Here is a 23,379-nt window from a genome sequence, read left to right on the forward strand (position 1 = left end):
AGATGACGGTTCAGCTCAGCAGAGTGAACAGTTTACCGTGAATTTTGAAGACAGGACAAATTGCACACAGAGTCCATTGATGGAGGAAGTAAATGTTCTCCGTGTGAAGGGTCAATCCTACTTTTTGGTCTCTTCTAGAAAACTGTGCTGTGTTTGGGGTTTCACAAGATTTTAAAAAGAAGTCCAGTCAAGGGTGGGGCTCAAAGCCATGCTTTGAGGGTAGGCCAAGGGACCTGGGGCTCTGAAGAGCAGAGAGAGGGAGGATAAGCCAGCACTATTCAAAGATCTGAAGAGCAGTTGGTGGTAGGGAGATTAGATGAGTTTGGAATCCCCCAAAAGGACAGAACAACTGATGGACACAGCAAGTTCCAAAGAGGCAAGGTATGGCTCCATGGCAGGAAGCCCCCTCTAAACACTGGGCTACCTGATCTGGGGAGATTACTGACCCTGTCTGTATTCAAGCAAAGGCCAGCAGAGTACCTGCTGGGGAGGAGAGTGACTGTACCAGGGACTGTGGCTGTCTGTCAGTGTTTATCATACCTGAAGAAATTAGTAATTGTGGCGCTGGGGAGATAACTCAGTCAATAAAGAAAGTGCTTGCCTTGCAAGGTTGAGGACCTGAGATCTTTCCCCAGAACCTACATAAAAAAAAACACAGCCATGTACAGCCATGTATGTGCTTTGGTGCAAGTTACAGACCAGTAAAAGACCTGGTCTCGTGTGTGTGTGTGTGTGTGTGTGTGTGTGTGTGTGTGTGTGTGTGTAACACCTGAGGAATGACACTTCAAACTGTCTTCTGACATACACATATATGTGCATTCACACACACACACACAGTAATTGTGTCAAGGTCTCACAAGTCACAAAGTGAACGTGTGAATGTGATGGGCAACAGATTAAGAACCATACCTGCACTTATGAGGTTGTCCCAACTTTAGCACCGGAGTTTAGTTTCATCCAGTTTTAAACTTCATGTTAATCAAGTTAGACATGAGCTTTCATGCAGATTGTCTCACTTATGCTTTTGGGATTCTTCAACACTCATGCATAGAGTTGTGGTTGATTTGTTCTTCTAACTAAGGTTCTGTTGTGTGTTAACATACCAGCTTATTTGGGATAGATTAAGTTTGGGGCTAGTAAGATGGTGTTGGCATAAACATTTTGTACATGCCATTTGTGAATGTGTGTGCACATTCCTAATGGGTAAACAAATAGAAGTAGATCATGAAATGCATGTTCCGCTTTAGGAATACTACCAAATTGTTTTACAAGGTATCCAAAGCAGACAAGATGAAAAGAGCTTATATCACTAGTCACATGAAGACATTAGAAAATGCTGATCATTGGCAAGATGGATTGTCACACTATTAATAAGCCCAAACCCACAATATGAGATGCATTTACAATGCAACCAAATATACTTGCAAAGCTCCATGTGGCAATACCTAACTTTATCGTGGATTTTATACTCAGAAATTTCCTGTGTTATTTCTTTAGTAAATAAAGGTTAATTGTGACTCAATTTATCTTATCAATTAATGGAAAAACTCCTGGAGTTACAGATGATAGCTGGCAACTTAAATCCTTAGCTCACATGCCCAATCAGTTTATGAGCATCTTGGAAAAAAAGAACCCCAAGCAGCCACACTCTGAGCTAGACGCTAATCATATAACAACAAATGAGACAGGCTCTGTCTTTGAGGGCTCCAAATTCACATCGTCTATAATTTTATTTGTTTATTACAGGGTCTCACTATGTAATCCAGACTGGCCTTGAACTCATGATACCCCTGTCCTATCTCTTCCTCATTGTTTATAATTTTAATAAAGTGAAGTGAAGGAAGAGATATACATCAGCTACTGTCATAGTTTCAGCTGTTAACTTGACACAAACCTAGAGTCACCTGGGAAGAAGGGAACTCAACTAAAAAGTTGTATTAAGGAGAATGTCTGTGACCATACCTGTGAGGCATTTTTAAATTGTTGATTGATGTAGGAAGGCTCTGTCCACTGTGGGTGGTGCCATCCCTAGACAGATGGGCCTGGGCTGCATAAGAAAGCCAACTAACAAACCACAGGGAACAAAACAGGAAACAATGCTTCTCCATTGTTTTTGTTTTTTGTTTTTTGCTGGGAGATCCTGCCTCGAGTTCCTGTCTTGTCTTCTCTCAGTGATAGACTATAACCTGTAAAGTAAAGCAAGGCTGTTCTGCCCAAGTTGCTTTTGGTCATGGTGGTTATCACAGCCAAGCAAACTAGAGCTGCCGCTGTGGGAGTACATTGGACAAGCATGACACAAAGGTTCCAGAGAGGGGAACTTAGCCACAATTGCTAACATTTATTAGGTTTTCAATGGGTGCTGATTCTTTGCTCCTGTGATTTCTCCTAGCCCTCATAACTTATGATTTAAAAAGCTGTCATGTACATTTTTCAAGACAAGGAAATAAAACTTAAGAGACAGTGATTCATTTGTCCAGTGTGACACATACAACTAAGAAAGAAATGAGAACTCAGACCATCTAACTCCCTAGCCCAAGTTTTGATTTTGTTCTTAACAGCTTGGAGTTGCGTCTTGTAGGTGACGTGGTTTCTGAGTTGGTTTTGAAACAGAGTACTTACTTTTAAACTTAGGGATAGGCTCTAGACTGTGATTCTATCCCCAGATTTCATTCCAGAAAGTTCTGAGAGGAGCCCTTCCCCAACAGTGCTTCACACAACCCCTGAACTCTTCTGTCTCGTGTGTTTTGAAATGGCTTCATGAAGTCTAGGCTGGACTTGAATTTCTTATCCTTTGCCTCCAACTCCCAAGTGCTGGGGTTACAGGCAGGTAACCCTCATCCCCAGCTTTCTCATGCTCTCTGTCTTGCTCTATCTACCCACAAAGGACGAGGGTGTTGGGCATCTAAGCTCTGAGTTAGACACGCCCTGACAGCTGCACACCGCCTGCCCCTCTGCAGCCCCCGGGAGCCTTCTCCCTACCGAGGCTTCTGACCTGACTCTTGCCAGCAGCCTCTTTGCTAAGTCACCTGTGGGAGAATGTGGTTGGTTTCCAAGAGCAATTTCCCGTGAACACAGTGAATGTGCTGGCCTTCCACATGCTGGTTTGCCTCCAGTCACATTGATGTCCCTGCTGCTGAAGTAATAGTTCGTGGAGATCGCGGAGAACCTGATTGCAAGGTTAAGTTTCCTCACGCGGTGAATCTAGTGGCAGACAGGTTGTTGTTCTGAATATTTAGTGCCTTCTTACCTGGACTAGAAACTCATTATGACTTCTGCTTTAGAGGTTGCGGTATTCCAGGGTCACGACTGTATTAGTTTCCTGTTACCAAAATCAGTGGCTTATGACACGGAAAGTAAGCAATGCTGCAGGTCAAAAGTCTAAAAGTCGCCCTTTGAAACTAAACTCAAGGTATTGTCAGGTCTGTGTTGCTTCTGGAGCTCCAGGGGAGCACCCGTTCCTTGCCTTTTCCAGCATTTGGAGACCCTCAGCATTCCTGGCTCAGAGCACTAACCCAGCAATGGCATCGCTCTGACTGCTGTCTCCACCACCACGGCTCTTTCTGTTATTCCGGCATCCCTGTGTCCTTCTTATAGGGACCCTTGTGATTACTTTGGTGCCACACAAATACCCCAAGGTCATCTCTTTTGAAGTACCTGTGGCCATGTAAAGTACCATGTTCCCAAGCTCTGGTGATTAGGAATGTGGACCTCCTTGGAATGTCATTGTTCAGTCTGCTACACTGCCAAACACTGGAAAAATCATTACAAATTCTCTTCCCTTTTTGGTTGGAAATGTTCTTGTTCATGGCATATGAGGATTCTGAGTAAGTCGGGCAAGTCATATGTGACTCTTATAGAAGTTGCCTTAACAAACAACTAAAAGAAAGACAAACCATTCCTATTTAAGAGCAGACTTTATGATGGAAGGTTAGAAGCCAGGGGGTGGTGATGTGGACCTTTAATCCCATCACTCAGGAGGCAGGAGCAGGCAAATTTCTATGAGTTCAAGGCCAGGCTTGGTCTACAGAGTGAGTTCCAGGACAGCTAGGGCTGTTACACAGAGAAACCCTGTCTTAAAACAACAACAACAACAAAAATATATGGCAGGTTAGGAAAGAACAGCATATTAGTCTGTTGTTTCATTTACCCTGTAATCAGATTTAATAAAATGCAAGTGTTACTTGTATCTGTCTCCCAAGGCTGTAAAAATATGCAGAAGGGGAGTAACAACCAAGAAAATCAATGGTCCAGTTTCAGACTTTGATTTTACTTCTTTGCCATATAGTCAAAAGAGAAGCTTGAAGTAAGGCCAGATGCTCATCAAACATAGGTGTATTGTACCCACCAGGTCACATTGGTAGCTGTTTGCATTTGCTCTACCCTTTGCTAACTCACAGCCTGGCAGAATTCATGTGAAACACCACAGAGTCCTGTTGGCAAATGAATAGTTAGAGCCAGAGATGGCATTTTGCCCCATTTTACAGATGTGGCTACAGGGGGAGTTTATGTGATTTTTCTCCTGTTCAAAATTAATATGCATGGCAGTTAGAAGATGCCAGTGTCTTGTTTGTCTGGTGTTTTGCATGTAGCATTTTGTATCAGGAAAATGCTTGCTTTCCCAACTCTATTACTGAGATATCTTTAGACAGTGAATTCCTGTTGAATATTCATCAGTACTAGCAATTAATTTTCTGCATTTCGAGAAGGAAAATCTCTGCCTTGGCAACTGCGCTCTGCACTTGGCTGTAGCTTGGAGACTTTGTCTCAGTCACCGATTTCACTCTTTATTTCCACGAGCCAGATCAGTGTAGAGCACTCAATCCCTCCCACTTTGGGTACAGAGGACAGGGACAGTTGCTTTTGCTCTGGAAGTGGGCGTGGCTGCATGTCATCACAGCATCCTTTTTATCCTGGAAGCGCACTTCACTGTGGTGGTGCTGACCATTCAGTGGATGTCTTAAGACATCACCCACAAATCCATCCGTCTTATAAATAACATTCCCAACTGGGCTCAGGACAGTTCACAAGTTGTCTCAGGCAAAAATTCAAATAACATTTAAAGTTAGAATAAAAGTCCAAAATAAAAAAAGATGTCATGGTGACCCAAGGTGGCTCCATTCAATCCTATTTTAAGCCGTTCAGACACATGGGACCGTGTTTTCCCTCTGTCTCACAGCCTCTTTTGAGTTCTCTGGTCAGCAAGACAAATACGATGTGATTTTTTTCCTGAGCCCTCATAGCCAAATAGTTTTTGTTCATAGACTACTTATAATGAATTTTACAATAATAACGCAGCTTGCATCTTCACAGCACCGAAACAGGCTATACCTTTGTGTTGACTTGTCTCATCATCTCTTCTGCCCATTGCCCTCTGTAGTCATCATCTGGAACAGCATGTCATGTGGAATTCTCTTTTTTATTTTTATTTTTTTGACAATTGATGTTCAGAAGTAGTACAGCAACATTAAGCATTTCCAGGTTTCAAAAATACACTGGATGTTCCTGTGAGTCATATTTGCATTTAACAGCAGGGTATATTGCAGTTTAAATGTCTTTTCTAGACCTGAATCCCCATGTAGGAGGGGGAGGGAGAAAGAAAATAAATGGGATACATCAGCAAAAGGTGTCCTATCTCTAGGTAAACCAACAGCAACATTCCTAACTTTTGCCCTTCTTTGGGGGAAAATGCTTTTGTTGCGGTTATTAATCTCTAGCAGTATTGTGTGCTAAGATATGAGTACACATAACTTATCGATAAGAGAAAATAAAAGCAGATTTGAGTCACAGCAAAATTATGCATAATATGTGTTAGGATGCCTATTGCAAGGAAAAAGAAAATGTTAACGCCTGCTTGCGGAGGTGTGTGTAGCACCCTTTGTATACTGCTTTCGAACTAAGTCAGTGTATGTTTTGTAGCAGAAAGAAACGTGCATGTGTGTGCACTAAGTAAGAACATGTAAAATTTAAACTGTTTCAAAAGAGTCTTCTGTATGTCACTTGAGCATTCCCACGTTATTGGCCTCACAAGAATAACTTTGCCAATGGCCTTAGGGAGCTGGTCTAAAATTATTATGTGTGGGCCTTAATATACCGGTTGTTGCCACCCACACCTAGCCTTGCCTTTGCTAGGGTAACTAACTGTTTATCCTTCTGTGGTTAGCTTCGTCATTGCCTCCTTTGGGGATTATTTTTAGAAGCAAGTTCTTGGTATTTTCTACAGTCAGTTCTGCCTGTTCTGTCATACTTTGAACCTAGTTGGTTTATTTTGTATTTTCTGTGGAATTCGATTGGACAGTGGGCTACTTGTTTGTGCCCAAGTTGTCAGTATATCTTCAATTAAGAATTCTCCAGATAACACTCTCTGGAAGGCTGATGTATATATTGAGTATTGCCGTATCATAAATGGACACCATTGTGAATTCAAGCTGAATGTCATTGTTTAAGAAGTGTGTGCCGTTTGTGCTATGATATATACTTCTTAGTGTTGGAAACCTGACGGTAAATGATGTGGACACTCTAGCATGACCCCCAGGCATGCTCTTGGTTCAAGGTTCACCCATTCACAGTCCTTTAACTTGAATTTGCTTGAAAATTAACATCCCTCGTGGCTCATCCTTAATATTCTCTCTCCTTAAGAATACCCCACCAAAAAAGGCAAAAGAAGAAGAAAGAAAGGAAGGAAAGAAAGAAGGAAGAGACAGACAGACAGACAGACAGACAGACAGCCAGACAGGCAGGCAGGCAGAGAGAGAGAGAGAGAGAGAGAGAGAGAGAGAGAGAGAGAGAGAGAGAGAGAGATCTCAAGTGTATGGTGTATTCCCTGACACTCTTAGGCCCCTCATTTCCCCGTCTCTCTGAACACTGAGTTTGAGTTTACCTCATTGCTTACTTTAGCTCAGTGTTTTCCCCTTACCACTCAGGCTATCTGCTCTTTATTCTCCACTCTGTGGAGCCTACACTCAGAACTGTTAAAATAATTTTCTCAGTACTGTTTTAGAACCTCTGGTACCTTTACAGCCCATAAGCCTTGTCTTAGTGCTTTATCAAGCTACATAAGATAGTAGACTCTGATATAGTGTTTGTAATTTCAGGGTAATCTTATAATTTTCCTTAAACATCCCTCTCCTCTTTTCACTTGCTTCCTCCTTTTCCCCTATTTTCCTGGACTCTACCTGTGAAACAACATCCCTTACAACATTTTATTAGAAAAACACCTTATTTTCTGTACATGGGTATTTGCCCACACGTGTGTCTGTGCACCATGTGTGTGCCTGGTGTTTGTGGAGGCCAGAAGAGGGTGTCAGATCCCCTGGAACTGGAATTACAGAGTTTGTGAGGGTGTCGGGAATTGAATCTGAGTCCTCTGAAAGAACAGAGAGTATCCTTGATTGCTGGGCCACTTCTCCAACCCCTCTTTCCAACCTTTTGTTTTAATAGTATGAGTGCACAAGCAAGGGCTGGAGAGGTGGGTGGAGGGTGGAAGCCTGATGACCTAAGTTCTATTTCTGGAATCCATGGTGGCAGGAGGGAGCCAACTCCTGAAGGTTGTCTGCTGATCTCCATATGTATGCATGGTACACACACACACACACACATACATACAAATACATGCATGCTCATGCACACACACAAATGTAAAATTAAAAGCAAGATGGAGATCATCTGCTCAATATGGTTTCTTATTTATAGAATTCACATAAGCAGAACTGAAGAGCAATTTCTGGTGATATTTTGTTTGTTCTTTAACAAATAAAGCTTGCCTGAAGATCAGAGTTCAGAGATAGCCACTAGTTAGACATAAAGGTCCGGCAGTGGTGGCCCACACCTTTAATCACAGTATTTGGGAGTCACATGCCTTTAATTCCAGCACCAGGGAGGTAGAGACAGGAAGGAATATGACTAGGCAGAGAGAGGAATATAAGGTGGGAAGAGACAGGAGCTCATGCATTCAGTCTGAGGTTTTGTAGAGACAGCATTCAGTCTGAGGATTCGTGGAGACAGGCTCTTGCTCACTTTGGTCTGAGGATTCGGTAGAGTAAGAAGTAGTGACTGGTTCCTTCTCTGATATTTCAGTATTTACCCCTATATATGACTCAGAGTTTTCATTATTAAGACCAATTAGAATTGATGCTACAGCAATTGAAAGTAAAAATATAAAAATCTTTTTTAATGTGGTCTATATGTAGTGAAATTTAAGAAATTATTTTTTATTTTCTTTAATTTAAAAAGTTTTCTATCAGGAGCATGTAGCTCTTTAAAAGTCATTAAAGATAGACAGAGAAAGTAAACAATGAAAGAGTATATGAGTCAGAAAGTAAGTAAAAGGGGAACACAGTCATGAGTCTCTTGACACCCAGTGTAGTAGCACTGTGGGTAGACTGAGCCAGTTGCCTCAACATAGCCCAGGCCCTGGGGATATTAGTCATTAATGAAGACAGAGGACCACAGAAGGCACTGGGAGACCCAAAGTGGAAATCAAAAGACAGGTTCTGGAAGTATGCAGAGATACCATGCATCACCTGGTGATCTAGCCGAAGCCAAAACAGGCGATTTCCATACATCTGTGGAAAGATCCGTGGATATCTCATCTGTCTCCTTGCTGATTCAAGGGAGTCAGAGGGAACTTACTAGATGGTTGAGTGTCTGATGACCTTATAAGGCAAAGTGAACTGCCTTTACCTTCTACAATCTTAAATCATTTTTCTGAACTGTAACAGGTGACAGCATAAAACAAATAGTTTCTTTAAGGGAGAAAGGCTTAATGAGATAGACAGGCATGTGTGTGTGTGTGTGTGTGTGTGTGTGTGTGTGTGAGAGAGAGAGAGAGAGAGAGAGAGAGAGACAGACAGACAGACAGACAGACAGACAGACAGACAGATGGACGGACAAACGGGATGAATGGGTAAGCAGGCAGGCAGGCAGGCAGGCCGAGACAGCAGTCATGCTGACTGTAAATCAAAGTCTGCCTCCAGGAGCTGCATTTGGTCGTGAGCACTTTCATGGATAGACTGTATGAAGTGAAGGGTGTAACTGCAGCCTGTGCTGGGGAGAAGTGGGTGCAAGTCAGTCCGTGCTGAGCATGTTGGGGGGCTCTCAGTAATGCACTGTGTGTTCTGAGGGGCTTTGCCAGCTCAGCATCCTCACTTACAGAGATTATAATGCTGGGTCTTGAGATGAGAAAAATCATGACCCCACTGTGTTTATTCCACAACAGTGCTGTGTTCCACATCTGTGACTTTTACCCTATTTGCATCTGAATGTGCCTTTTTGTGATTCCTGTGCCAAATTGTGGGGTAGGTCTATTTGGCAACATTTGAAACATAAAGACACACTTGCTTCTCTCTTGGCAGTGAAAAGGGAGCCCGAGATGTGGTCTCAGATGAGGTTCACGAATGGCCTGTCCACTTTAAGCCTGTTTCCATCATGCTGTGTGCCCTTTAGCTCATTCTCTTGGACTGTAGGGGACAAGGCCCAGTGTGATCATCTAGGGGTCTGGGGAAGATAATTCTAGAGAAATTTGATTAGAGACACTTTTCAGGATTAGACTTGTGCAAGTCATTCCCAGCACTTGTCTTTCAGGCTTTTAATCTGTCACATAGCATCTGTTAGACCATACAAGTGTGGGCTGTCCTCCATGGATAAATTGTTATCCAAAGAAACAATTTTAATTGGAATCTGTGTTGCATCTTCCGGGTACAGCAGGTAACTCACCCTGCCTTTCTCTCTCGCTTTCTCAGGATTCATATCACTGGACTTAAGGAAACATTCATGTATGGATATAAATAGAGTAAATATGGACAGGATAAAGGTCTGGGATGGTTGGAGAGATGGCTTAGTGGTTAAGAGCACTTGCTATTCTTGCAAAGGATCCAAGTTCAGATTTCATTGTCTATATTGGGTGGCTCACAACCACTTGTAATTCTAGATCAAGGGGATCTGACGCCCTCTTCTGGCTTCCACAGGCACCTACACTCATGTGCACAAACCCATACCCAGATACCCAGGTATGCACATAATTGAAAATGAAATAAATTTGTTTATGTTAGATATTTTTGAAGGTCTGGAGTCATACCAATTCCGTTTTCAAGTTCATGTTCTAGTGTGCTGTTGTACAAAGCTTCTCATTTTCCAGGCGTCTACCTCACCTGTAGAACCAGAGCAAGGCTATTTTACAGGATATGATTTGAATAGTGCCTGGAAAGTATAAGACATTCTATTCCATAAACTGGGAGTCAGCATTGATGATGGGTGTGATGGGTCAGTATCAGGGTCATTGAGCTGCATTTCAGTGAAAGAAAATGTATTACTTGGAAAGCTTTGCACAGGCAGCTCAAAAAACTATTCCCTGTAGATGTCTGTATTGACAAGTTGACACTATTTATGAAATCCTGTCATTTATAAATTGTCAGGGACAGAACCTCACATATGTTAAAAAACAAACCCAGGTCACAGATTTTTTAAAAATTTCTAGCCATTTTGTATTTGACAGATTGAATGTAGATATAAACAAAATATGAAAAATGAACCTCTAGGAAATTCCTTCCACTTGATCCAGACAGAATCTAGCAAGTCATATCAAAGGAGTCTCTGTTTTTAGATTTATCTATTTTATTTTATGTTTATAAATGTTTTCCTGAATGAAATGGGGGGTTAGATACGGGCTTCAGGCCCCCTGGAAATGGATATAGATGGTTGTGAGCCACCATGTGGGTTCTAGTAGATGAGCCTGGGTCTTCTGGAAGAGCAACAACTGCTCATAACTGCTCAGCCATCTCTCTTGCCCTGCAAAGAACAGGGAAAATAGGACAGAATGCATGTTTGGTTTGATGCCTAAAAACTGTGGAGACCTCATTAAGAAGCAAACATCAGCAAATTTCCTGTCACACCACAAGCCTGGGTCTAAGAAGCCAGCCCCAGCAGCCTAACCCTGAGCTAGTTCATCTTTAATGTAGGTCATTCAGAATATTGGTTAGGAAGAACAGTGAAAGTTAAAACACATTTTCTAAGCCTGGTGTGGTGGTGCACGCCTTTAATCTCAGCACTCAGGAGGGAGAGGCAGGAGAATCTCTGTGAGTTTGAGGCCAACCTGATCTACATAGTGAGCTCCAGAACAGCTAGGACATACAAACAGAGATCCTGTCTCAAAGTAAACTAACCTACCCTACAAACAAACAAATAACCTAACCATCACCACCAACAACAAAAACCCCTACATTCCACACCCCCCTTTTTGTGTAAGAATCTTTTAGTAAAATTGGAAAGATCACTTACTAGATGTGGTTATTTGAATAAGAATGGCCCCCATAGCCGGGCAGTGGTGGCATGTGCCTTTAATCCCAGCACTCGGGAGGCAGAGGCAGAGGCAGCCAGATAGATCTCTGTGGGTTCAAGGCCAGCCTGGTCTACAGAGCTAGTTCCAGGATAGCTGGAGCTGATACACAGAGAAACCCTGTCTTGAAAAAAACAAAATATGGGAAGAAAAAATAAAAAAAATGTCACCTGTAGGCTCATAGATTTGTTTGCTTGATTACCTGGGAGTGGCACTATTAGATGTAACCTTGTTAGAGTACATGTGGCCACTGGGGGTGGCTTTGAGGTTTTCAAATGTTCTAGCCAGGCCCAGTGTTTCTCTCTTCCTGAAGCCATGGATCTGGATGTAGAACTCTCAGCTACCTGTCCAGCATCATGTCTTCCTGCATGCCACCAGGTTTCCTGCCATGACAATAATGGGCTAAACTCTGAACTATAAGCCAGCCCTAGTTAGACGTTTTCCCTTATGGCGTCTCTTCACAGCAATAAAACAGTGATTAAGACACTTGTGTATTTTTTTAACTCCCTCACCCCTAGCCTCTAATGTTTCTCTAAGCAATGATTCCTACTTTATATTTGTAGGCATTTTTACAGTAGTACAAATATGCTGAGTTTTTCTTACTGACAACATTACTAAATGATTTTTCAAAGTTTGCATTGGATTTGCCACTATAAAAAACAAGACAAAAAAACCTGAGATGAATCAACTTCAAAGCCAGAAAGGTTTAGTATGACTTACAGTTTCAGGAATCCTTCATGCCTTTAGCTGTGTTCTTTCTCCAGATAACTGTAAAATTTCAAATCTTTCTGAGTTGTTTTGTGGTTCCCAGTTCACGTTGTAAACCTTGGTAAGAGCAGCCAGCAACACCCACGCCACAGCATGAATGCTGCACTGCCTTGAAATTTACCCACCAAGTAAATGAAACTTTGACATTCAGTCTCCCACAGAGTCTCAGGGCAGCGATGAAATGCAGGAGCGTTATTTGACAGACCATAACGTGGATGGCCTCTGATTTCCAATTGTTTTTTATCTCTGCCTGGAACCTCAGCCTCACAGTCCTCAAGGATGGCATTCCTATCATCATTCTGTCTGAGCTCTCACGAGAATTGCTCCAAGGCTTCTGAGCCACATCAGATGTTGCCACATCAATGACCCCACTCCCTGGATCAGTGTTTCTGTGTTAGTCACTTTGCATTGTTGTGACAGCATATCTAAGCTAAGCAGCCTTTTAAAAGGGGAGGATTACTTTGGTTCCAGCTTCAGTAATTTCAATCTGTGGCTATTTGGGGCTTTCGGCCTGTGGTGACAGCAAGAATATGTATGTAGTAGAGAAAGTTGCTCGCTGCATGGTGTTTACTAAGCAAAGAGAGAAAGGAGGCTGGGTCTTATTGTCCCTATCAATGGCACACACATGGTAAGTACTCCCTCTACCATGGCCCACTTCCCAGAGACTCCACCGCCTCCCAATAGTGCCATGTGATGGTGGCCAAGACTAATTTAGCACATTGACCTTTCTCAGGCCTTTGAGATCCAAACTGTAGCAATGCTTGAAGAGGTCAGGTGAAGATGTCCTGTTAATGTTCCCCTCTGCAGGAAAGGTAACACACGGATGGGGAATGGACCCTAGAGAGCCATTTATGACTAGATCTGGGGAACAAAGCCACTGAGTCTATCGTTCGTCTTCCTGTCTTTAGGCCTTTGTCGTGTTGCTTTGCTTACTTACAGCTGTCCCTTCTCATGTTGCCCCGTGTACTCTCAGCTGTCCTTTAAGACCTAAATCCAGTGAATGTTCTCTGCTTCCCGTGGGGTTCCTAGACCTCCGTCTCTGTGAAGACTATATTACTGCCTGGTTTATGTTCTGAAATTCCTTTACATACATTCTTCTCAGTTACCTCTTTGAACCATGTGCCTTCTTCTCAGAATCTATTATGGGATGATGAGATCCATAATTTCTTTTTTTTTGTCCCAGTGCCTTGCATGAAAAGAACTCTTCCATAAATGTTCATAAAGTTAACTCTAGAAACAGGGCTTAGGAGGTGGCTCCATTGGTAAACAGCTTGCTGTGCAATCACGAGGACCTTAGGTTGATCTCCAACACTCACGTAAAAGCCGGGTCTGGAGGCATGGCACACACCTGTCATTACAGCTGGACAAGCAGAGGCTGGAGGATTCCTGGGACTTCCTAGCTAAACAAACCAGCAAGCTCCAGTTTCAGTGAGAGACCCTGCCCCCTATCCCTTCCCAAAAAAGATGGGAAAGAGGAAAGCATCTGATGTTGAACTCTGCCCCTCATATGCATGCACACACATGTGCACAAGCCATTCATACCTGAACATATACACCAACACACACAGTTCCTGTAAAAAAATAGCAACAGTAATCAAGTCCCAGTTTCTACTGTACATTCTGCTCAAACATATTACTCTTCTGCTTCTGAAATTGTTTATATGAAAAAAACTAGAAAGATAGAAAAACTAACCTTGGCCTTTCAAATTGGAAACTTAAAGCAAGGTGGTGGTAAATGAGGGGATGGGGCCCAGGACAGTACTTAGAACTGCCTCCAAGTCTATAGCCTAGGGAAGGATCTTGAAAATAATCATATCTGGGAGAGTTTTCCACTTATATGAGAAGAAAACACAACCTTGGGTTAATTATTCTAATAGGTAAGACTAAACAAAAGAAAATGGTGGAGCCTAGCGTGACATCAACCTTTTCAAAGTGGTTTTGGACACATTCTTGGTCCTAAGGTATAATTATCTCATATATTAAGAGACTAATTTTTGAAGCCAATGGGTAACTGATTCCTGGTTCTTTCACTCTAAAGATTCAGTTGATGGAATTAGAAGATGATGGTAGCAAGAGTGCAGTTTGCACACTAGGATCTAACTGCCTTGTAGGAAATACTGCACAGCAGGTTCCACCATGGGGTTGCTCTTTGCTATGGAGGAAGGAACCTAGGCCTTGCTTCCCAGCATCATGAGAAAGTAGACTAGTGGACCAGCATCATGAGAAAGTAGACTAGTGGACCAGCATCATGAGAAAGTAGACTAGTGGACCAGCATCATGAGAAATTAGACTAGTGGACCAGCATCTTGAGAAAGTAGACTAGTGGACCAGCATCATGAAAAAGTAGACTAGTGGGTCAGTCTCTTGAGAAAGTAGACTAGTGGACCAGCATCATGAGAAAGTAGTCTAGTGGACCACCATTATGAAAAAGTAGTCTACTGGGCCAATATCATGAGAAAGTAGTCTAGTGGATCAGCATCATGAGAAAGTAGACTAGTGGGCCAGTATCATGAGAAAGTAGACTAGTGGGCCAGCATCATGAGAAAGTAGACTAGTGGACCAGCATCATGAGAAAGTAGACTAGTGGACCAGCATCATGAGAAACTAGACTAGTGGACCAGCATCATGAGAAAGTAGACTAGTGGACCAGCATCATGAAAAAGTAGACGAGTGGGCCAGCATCATGAGAAACTAGACTAGTGGACCAGCATCATGAGAAAGTAGTCTAGTGGACCAGCATCATGAGAAAGTAGACTAGTGGGCCAGTATTTTGAGAAAGACTAGTGGACCAGCATCATGAGAAAGTAGACTAGTGGACCAGCATCATGAGAAAGTAGTCTAGTGGACCAGCATCATGAGAAAGTAGACTAGTGGACCAGCACAATGAGAAAGTAGACTAGTGGACCAGCATCATGAGAAAGTAGTCTAGTGGACCAGCATCATGAGAAAGTAGACTAGTGGACCAGCATAATGAGAAAGTAGTCTAGTGGACCAGCATCATGAGAAAGTAGACTAGTGGGCCAGTATTTTGAGAAAGACTAGTGGACCAGCATCATGAAAAAGTAGACTAGTGGGCCAGTATCATGAGAAAGTAGACTAGTGGACCAGCATCATGAGAAAGTAGACTAGTGGGCCAGCATAATGAGAAAGTAGACTAGTGGACCAGCATAATGGGAAAGTAGACTAGTGGACCAGCATCATGAGAAAGTAGTCTAGTGGACCAGCATCATGAGAAAGTAGACTAGTGGACCAGCATCATGAGAAATTAGACTAGTGGACCAGCATCTTGAGAAAGTAGACTAGTGGACCAGCATCATGAAAAAGTAGACTAGTGGGTCAGTCTCTTGAGAAAGTAGACTAGTGGACCAGCATCATGAGAAAGTAGTCTAGTGGACCACCATTATGAAAAAGTAGTCTACTGGGCCAATATCATGAGAAAGTAGTCTAGTGGATCAGCATCATGAGAAAGTAGACTAGTGGGCCAGTATCATGAGAAAGTAGACTAGTGGGCCAGCATCATGAGAAAGTAGACTAGTGGACCAGCATCATGAGAAATTAGACTAGTGGACCAGCATCATGAGAAACTAGACTAGTGGACCAGCATCATGAGAAAGTAGACTAGTGGACCAGCATCATGAAAAAGTAGACGAGTGGGCCAGTATCATGAGAAAGTAGACTAGTGGACCAGCATCATGAGAAAGTAGTCTAGTGGACCAGCATCATGAGAAAGTAGACTAGTGGGCCAGTATTTTGAGAAAGACTAGTGGACCAGCATCATGAGAAAGTAGACTAGTGGACCAGCATCATGAGAAAGTAGTCTAGTGGACCAGCATCATGAGAAAGTAGACTAGTGGACCAGCACAATGAGAAAGTAGACTAGTGGACCAGCATCATGAGAAAGTAGTCTAGTGGACCAGCATCATGAGAAAGTAGACTAGTGGACCAGCATCATGAGAAAGTAGACTAGTGGACCAGCATCATGAGAAAGTAGACTAGTGGGCCAGTATTTTGAGAAAGACTAGTGGACCAGCATCATGAAAAAGTAGACTAGTGGGCCAGTATCATGAGAAAGTAGACTAGTGGACCAGCATCATGAGAAAGTAGACTAGTGGGCCAGCATAATGAGAAACTAGACTAGTGGACCAGCATCATGAGAAAGTAGACTAGTGGACCAGCACAATGAGAAAGTAGACTAGTGGACCAGCATCATGAGAAAGTAGTCTAGTGGACCAGCATCATGAGAAAGTAGACTAGTGGGCCAGTATTTTGAGAAAGACTAGTGGACCAGCATCATGAAAAAGTAGACTAGTGGGCCAGTATCATGAGAAAGTAGACTAGTGGACCAGCATCATGAGAAAATAGTCTAGTGGACCAGCATAATGAGAAAGTAGACTAGTGGACCAGCATCATGAGAAAGTAGTCTAGTGGACCAGCATCATGAGAAAGTAGACTAGTGGACCAGCATAATGAGAAAGTAGACTAGTGGACCAGCATCATGAGAAAGTAGTCTAGTGGACCAGCATCATGAGAAAGTAGACTAGTGGACCAGCATCATGAGAAAGTAGTCTAGTGGACCAGCATCATGAGAAAGTAGACTAGTGGGCCAGTATTTTGAGAAAGACTAGTGGACCAGCATCATGAGAAAGTAGACTAGTGGACCAGCATCATGAGAAAGTAGACTAGTGGGCCAGCATCATGAGAAAGTAGACTAGTGGACCAGCATAATGAGAAAGTAGACTAGTGGACCAGCACAATGAGAAAGTAGACTAGTGGACCAGCACAATGAGAAAGTAGACTAGTGGACCAGCATCATGAGAAAGTAGTCTAGTGGACCAGCATCATGAGAAAGTAGACTAGTGGGCCAGTATTTTGAGAAAGACTAGTGGACCAGCATCATGAAAAAGTAGACTAGTGGGCCAGTATCATGAGAAAGTAGACTAGTGGACCAGCATCATGAGAAAGTAGTCTAGTGGACCAGCATAATGAGAAAGTAGACTAGTGGACCAGCATCATGAGAAAGTAGTCTAGTGGACCAGCATCATGAGAAAGTAGACTAGTGGACCAGCATAATGAGAAAGTAGACTAGTGGACCAGCATCATGAGAAAGTAGTCTAGTGGACCAGCATCATGAGAAAGTAGTCTAGTGGACCAGCATCATGAGAAAGTAGTCTAGTGGACCAGCATCATGAGAAAGTAGACTAGTGGGCCAGTATTTTGAGAAAGACTAGTGGACCAGCATCATGAGAAAGTAGACTAGTGGACCAGCATAATGAGAAAGTAGACTAGTGGACCAGCATAATGAGAAAGTAGACTAGTGGACCAGCATCATGAGAAAGTAGTCTAGTAGGCCAGCATCATGAGAAAGTAGACTAGTGGCCAATGCAGTGTAGGGTCTTCAAAGGAACTGTGCTCAAGCCAATCATACTTGAGTGTCCTGGCTATGCTTTAGAGTAAGTGAAGCTACCATTCCCAGAAATGGCTGGAAAGAGCCATCAGTTAAGCTGATAGCATTAGAGTGACAGGGGGTGGCAGATGGTTTTCAGAGAGTAGCAATTACATTCTGTTAATTCCAAACCTAATCAACTTGGAAAATTACGGAAAAGTCAGTGATATAAGATATGAAGTATCGATGTGTTGCTTGAATTTAATATCATAGCAGTCACTTATCTGATGATCAAGAAAATGTAGGTGAAATGGCATACAGAAATCAAGCAAGTGGACAGCTTGTGAGCAGGCTGTGCTTGGAGAATCTTGGTTCTTTCAACTAAACAGAACACTGTCTTGGCAAGAGCACTAGCACATACGACTTTCGTGGAATCCTTTTGTTACTAACAGAATAATAATAATATTAGGGAGAAAGAAAAAGGTGAGGGCTATTCCTCATTTATACGGGAGATTTCTTTCTGAAACTTCTTTTGAAAAGGTCAAAGCTTCTTGGGGAAATGATTATATACAGATATTTGTGTGGGAGAGCTATCAGTGCCTTGGTGATCAGCATGCTAGCTGAACCGGACTCACCTGCGGACTTCTGTTTTGTTTTTCAATCTAAATACAGTTCAATATGAGAAACTAGGACAAGAGATACACATATTTTTTCAGTCTTGGCTAAAACAGAAGAGCATACCATATCATTTGGCGTGTGTGTGTGTGTGTGTGTGTGTGTGTGTGTGTGTGTGTGTACAGACTTGGAGTCTGTCTACTCTCCCTCAATTCTCTTTGCACTTAGGTTTGTCAGATGTCACAGTGGAAACCCTCTAGACATATACTCAGTGTTTCGGCCCCATGGGTTCCGTCCTTCCCTTGGGAAGCATCAAATTCCTTTCCGACCTTTTCCAGCAGTGGAGAGTGCCTACTGTCTGGCATTAAGAGAGAGAACTTGAGCTGTTAATAGAGCTAAAGTGATTTTTAAAAACTCTCCTGAGAGATTACAAGTATGCCTTTTAACTCAGTCCTATCTAAGCTGACCTTTCTATCCCTCCAGGTATCGATCCACACAGACAGGCAGCAAACTGAGCGTGCGCGTGTGGGTTGGGGGAAGGTGAGGCAGCCGGGAGGGCCCAGACACTGCTTTGTTACAGCCTGCCCCTGCTCTGGAATCTGGAATCTGCTGAGCAAGGAGGATTGCACAAGATCATGTCTGGAAAGAACCTTAGATCCCTAAAAAGCATTGAGATGAGTTTTGTTGCTAAATGTTGTCTTAGTGGGTGTCCTATCACTGTGACAAAATGCTACACAGAAGCAACTTGAAGAGGGAAAGACTCATTTGGGTTCATTGATCTAAGGTTTTGTCTGGGGCCACTGGCTCTGCTCTGGACCTCTGGTGAAGGAGAACATCACAGAATGAGGATGTGAGAGAGGAAAGAGTGATGGGGGCCTGGGGAACAAGATATATGCGGAGTGACTTACTTCCTTAACCCAAGTTGCGCCTCCTAGCGTCTCTATCACCTTCTGGGACCACCACCCACTGGAGCCTTGGGGGAGAGGCATTCCAGATCTAAACTCGATAATAGAATCTGTAATTGATATAAGGAAACAGTACCTTGTATTCTACTTGTGTGAGTATTTGAGGAAATAAAAGCTTAGAGAGTTAAACATGATACACAAGCAAGCTAGCAGCTTTCCACAAAATGAATGAATAGTGTTTGAAGCTGAGCGATTTCTCGTGTCTTAAAGCAGAAGGGAAACTCTGTCTGCATGTTGTCTGTATGTACCAGGGCAGCAGCCTCAGAAATCTGTGAGGGACCAGGCAGGAAGGGGCAGGGCTGTGGCAAGCTGGAAAACACTTGTCTACTCTGTTTGGTGGGGTGGGCGGGGCTTATCCCTGTGTGAAGAGGCAGACCCTCTTATTTATCAAGGGAATGGAGAAATGGGTCACCCGGGTGTGAATGGAATAAAGGAGTGTCGGGTGGGTAGATCTGGCCCGAAGGTGACTGTGCTTCTGACAACAGATGGGCAGCCACCTTTCTGGACTGAGAACACATGCTCAGAGAGCAGCACAGAGAACTATAAATTTCCCCTCACACATATTTGAAGCCGTTATCCTGCTAAGTAATTTTGACATCTTCTCTCAGCTTCACTTAGGCAGGAGGGAATCTGCAAGTGGCACCTGCATCCTCTCTTCCATGAGGTGACTCACTCACTGGGAGGCTTTTTAATAAGGATGGAGGGAAGGCAGAGGACCCGGGACTTGGAAGCCCGTGATCTACTTTTGGTTAAGAAAGAATTGCCCGCTGTATGCATTCCCAACTTGTCATGTCTGATGCTTTCATGTCCGTCTGGTTAACAGAGTGAAGATTTATGTGACTCCATCCCTGAGGCAAACATCAATTTCCAAACAAATGCCAGCTTCCTCTCTGCCTCCCTGCGACTATTGTCTGGCTTTTAAAGGAGAAGCCCTGGAAAGCATTGTCTGCAGAGCTCTTTTTGGTCACCACTGTCTGGGGATGATACCCAAAGCTTAAAGGATAAATAAGGTCAACAACAAGGCAGCTCTCTGCAGAGTAATTGTGGCCATCTCTGTTCCTGTCTTAGTTGTGTGCCCACCCAGCCTGTCAAAACAGTAGCCAGCAGCCATTCTAAGCCACAAGCCACTCCAGTCATCTTCCTGATTTATAAAACCCCAGTAGCTAAATTCCTCCAGGTGTGGAAAGGCTTTATCCAGTCTGTGCCCCCTGCCCAGCCCTCTTACCCCCTCTCCCCTCACTCTGACCACACTGACCTGCTCACTGTTCTGCATTCTAGGTGCTCCCTGTGGGACCTTTACATTTGATGCTATCAGCTTAGTCTTTTCTCACATACCCCCATAGCTACCCATTGCTTCACTAAAAACTACAGTCTCTGCTTTTTCTTACCTCTGTCCCTTCCCTATAACCACTTTCTCCATCTCCCTCACTGTCAGGTCCAAAGGAAACTCCACCCCTCTCTCCCAATTCCAGTGACCTTTCCAGTTCCCCTCTACCAAAGGAGCCCAGTTCAGGAAGGTGGTGCCTATTAGCACACCAATGCAAATGCTGGCCTCCAGGCTCAGCATCATAAGGACCTGTGGCTTTTTTCAGCTCTTCTCATGCCAAGCAGCCTACCCTAAACCTCTAGCTCATGAGCTCCCCCATTTCTCATTCCCCTATAACCCTAGATTTTGGCTATGTCACTCTTGGTCCCCTCTCTCTTGGTCCTCTTCTCTCTCTGTCTTCTTCTCTTCCCTCCTCCCCAGTCTGCTGGCCATGTTTAGCCTATCATTTTTCTCTCTCTGTCTGTTCTAGACCCTTCCAGATGCCTCTGGCCCTACTCTCCCTCATCTCTACAATAAAAACCTCCCCCTCAACCGTCCCTCAGAGTGACCATGCCCTCAGTTTACACACTCACCCTTTTATAGAACTTGTACCATAAAAGCACTCTCCTATACATTTTAATTGTCTTCTCTCACTGTAGTCCCATGACTACAGAGATATTTGTGCCTGTTTTGCATTTGGGAAGCTTCAAACAGTACCTAGGTTCTGTTCACGCTACATAGGAGCTCTGTTCACAGGCTGCATTCCTGGCCCTTTGGATAATCATCATCATCATCATCATCACTGGTTTATTATTACTATTATTATGTTATTATTATTATTACTGGTACAACTTTTGTCTAAAACGTTGCTTCAAGGGCTGCATATGTGGTCCATTAGCCTAGCATAAGTGAGGCCTAGGTTCCTTTCAGAGGGATGGAGGTGGGCACTGAGACACAAAAATGACACTCACTCAGCAGGCAGGAGGCTCCGGGCTCAGTCTCCATTGTTGCCTAAAGTATCCCAAATCAAAAACTCAAACACAACACAGCACCTAGCAACATGTGGGTGTTTGGCAAGTACTTATTGACTGATCTCTGTGATCTTTGCCCTCTCTGTGTAAAGGATTGCAGTGTTTGTCTCTACTATGCAGATGGAGCCCTGACTCCTGGATCAAGCCTTTACTAACATTTGCATGAATGGATCTCTCATTTCAAAAATTTTTGTGTTGATTCTTTGTTTATTTATGTGATGTTGGAGCCTACATAGCCCAGATTTGCCTTGAACTTAACACGCAGTTACAGATAGCCTCACACTTCTGACCCCCCTGCTGCTACCTTTTAAGTGCTATGACACAGGCAGGAGCCACCATGCTTTGCTCATGGGTGCGGGGAGCAAACCCAGGGTTTCATACATGCTAGCCAAGCACTTAACCAACTCAGCCATATTTCTAGCCCCCATTGTGTCAGCTCTTCTCTCTAAACATGAAAGCTTTTGGCTTCTTTCTCTGCTGTCTTTTTCCTGATTGAAACCCTCACGTCTTCTTACTTGAGACATAGACGCCCGCCGTGTGGCCTTGGCTAGTTTTCATCGTCAGCTCTACACAACCGAGAGTCACCTCAGAAGGAGTATGAGATCAGACTGCCCAGTGGCCATGACTGTGGGGAACTGTCTTGACTGTGGATCCCTGTGGAAGGGTTCAGCCCACTGTGGGTGGTTCCACCCCTAGGCAGGTGGTTTTGAGTTATAAATGAAGGCTGGCTGAACACAAGCTAGAGCAAAAGGAGTCAGCCAGCCAGAAAGCAGCCTTCCTCTGTGATTTCTGCTCCAAGTTCCTGGCTTGAGTTCCTTCATGAGTAACCCTTGGGGATGGATTGTTACATGGGAATGTAAGCTGAAATGAACCCTTTCCTTCCCAAATTGTTTTTGGTCATGTTATCACGTGGAAGATCACACTAGAACACTTTTCTCTTTCTTCTCACTCCATGTGGCACCACTCAGCACCCAGAGCACGGCATCTAAAACTTAAGTGTTCTTCTATCGTTTGTTATTATTGATTCTCTAAGAAGGTGCAGACTGCCTCCTGTAACACATCAGGGACTTTCTTGACTTCTGATCCTTGCTATTGACTCCTGATAGAGCATTCTTTTGTTCCCACTCTTCATCTGGTTGCTGTCCTCCTTAACTGTCTCTAAAGGTTCCCTTCACCAAGCCCTTACAGTAGGTAAATTCTCTGTGCCTTTGCCAGCATTGACCACAATAGCAGTTAATACATGCAAGAGTTTGGTGGGTGCCCGAGAAGAAATGGGTGACAACAGCTCGCAGATGTGCCTTAGGAATAGGAGCCTTGGGCCATGCAACTCATTAATGAATGTATATTCTTTCCACAGACGTTATTTTGGAGAAGATGATGGAGAGATGGTACCCAGAACAAGTAGTGCAGCAGGTAAGGATGCCAGGAGCCCTGCCTTTTCACATCACTGTTTCCTGCCATTCTCCAAAATCGGTTCCTTTGATGTGGGGCCCTTCTGGTTCCATACAGGAGTTTCCTCAAATATAGTACACACCAGTGCATATATAATTCCCTAGTTGGAATTCCCCAGTGGGGAATTTTATACTGTAAGTAACTGTTTATGCTAGGAGGCAGCACAGTACAGCCAGTCACGACACAAATACTTCTGTGAATTCTTCATATTTTTAATAAGGCTAGGACTGCAAGATTAAAGTCACTTGCAAATGAGTAAAATGAAGTCTGCCACCAAAATGAAACCTCTATCCCGATGCCCCATTAAAACAGGTATAGTAACGATGTCACTCTCAGAAGTAGGATTAAATGATCAAAATCCTTGTCTAGAAATAAGCACTTCCTAAATTTTGTTTACTATTCTTATTAATGTCATCATAATTATAGCACACACACTACTGCACATTTGCCGGCCAGGGACAGGGACGTTTCAATTGTAAAAGCAAATTACAGCCCCCCCTCCCACAGGATTTCGTTGTGTAGCCATGGCT

At 43.4% G+C, this 23,379-nt stretch overlaps 1 protein-coding gene across 10 annotated transcripts in view; it reads left to right on the top strand.

Annotated features, from left to right (window-relative positions):
- The window catches only part of LOC101838805 (myomegalin), a 188,589-nt gene that overhangs the window by 18,456 nt on the left and 146,754 nt on the right, over window positions 1-23,379 (top strand). For all 10 annotated transcript variants that reach the window (XR_001197344.3, XM_040752166.1, XM_013123790.3 and 7 more), the window contains exon 2: window positions 22,755-22,810. Coding sequence is in view for 9 of the 10 variants with exons in the window: in XM_040752166.1 (XP_040608100.1) it covers window positions 22,755-22,810 (56 nt within the window). In the remaining variant the exon portion in view is untranslated. The remainder of the gene's footprint in view (window positions 1-22,754; window positions 22,811-23,379) is intronic.

The sequence above is a fragment of the Mesocricetus auratus genome, unplaced genomic scaffold (assembly GCF_017639785.1).
Source record: "Mesocricetus auratus isolate SY011 unplaced genomic scaffold, BCM_Maur_2.0 Super-Scaffold_100009, whole genome shotgun sequence".
Taxonomy (NCBI): domain Eukaryota; kingdom Metazoa; phylum Chordata; class Mammalia; order Rodentia; family Cricetidae; genus Mesocricetus; species Mesocricetus auratus.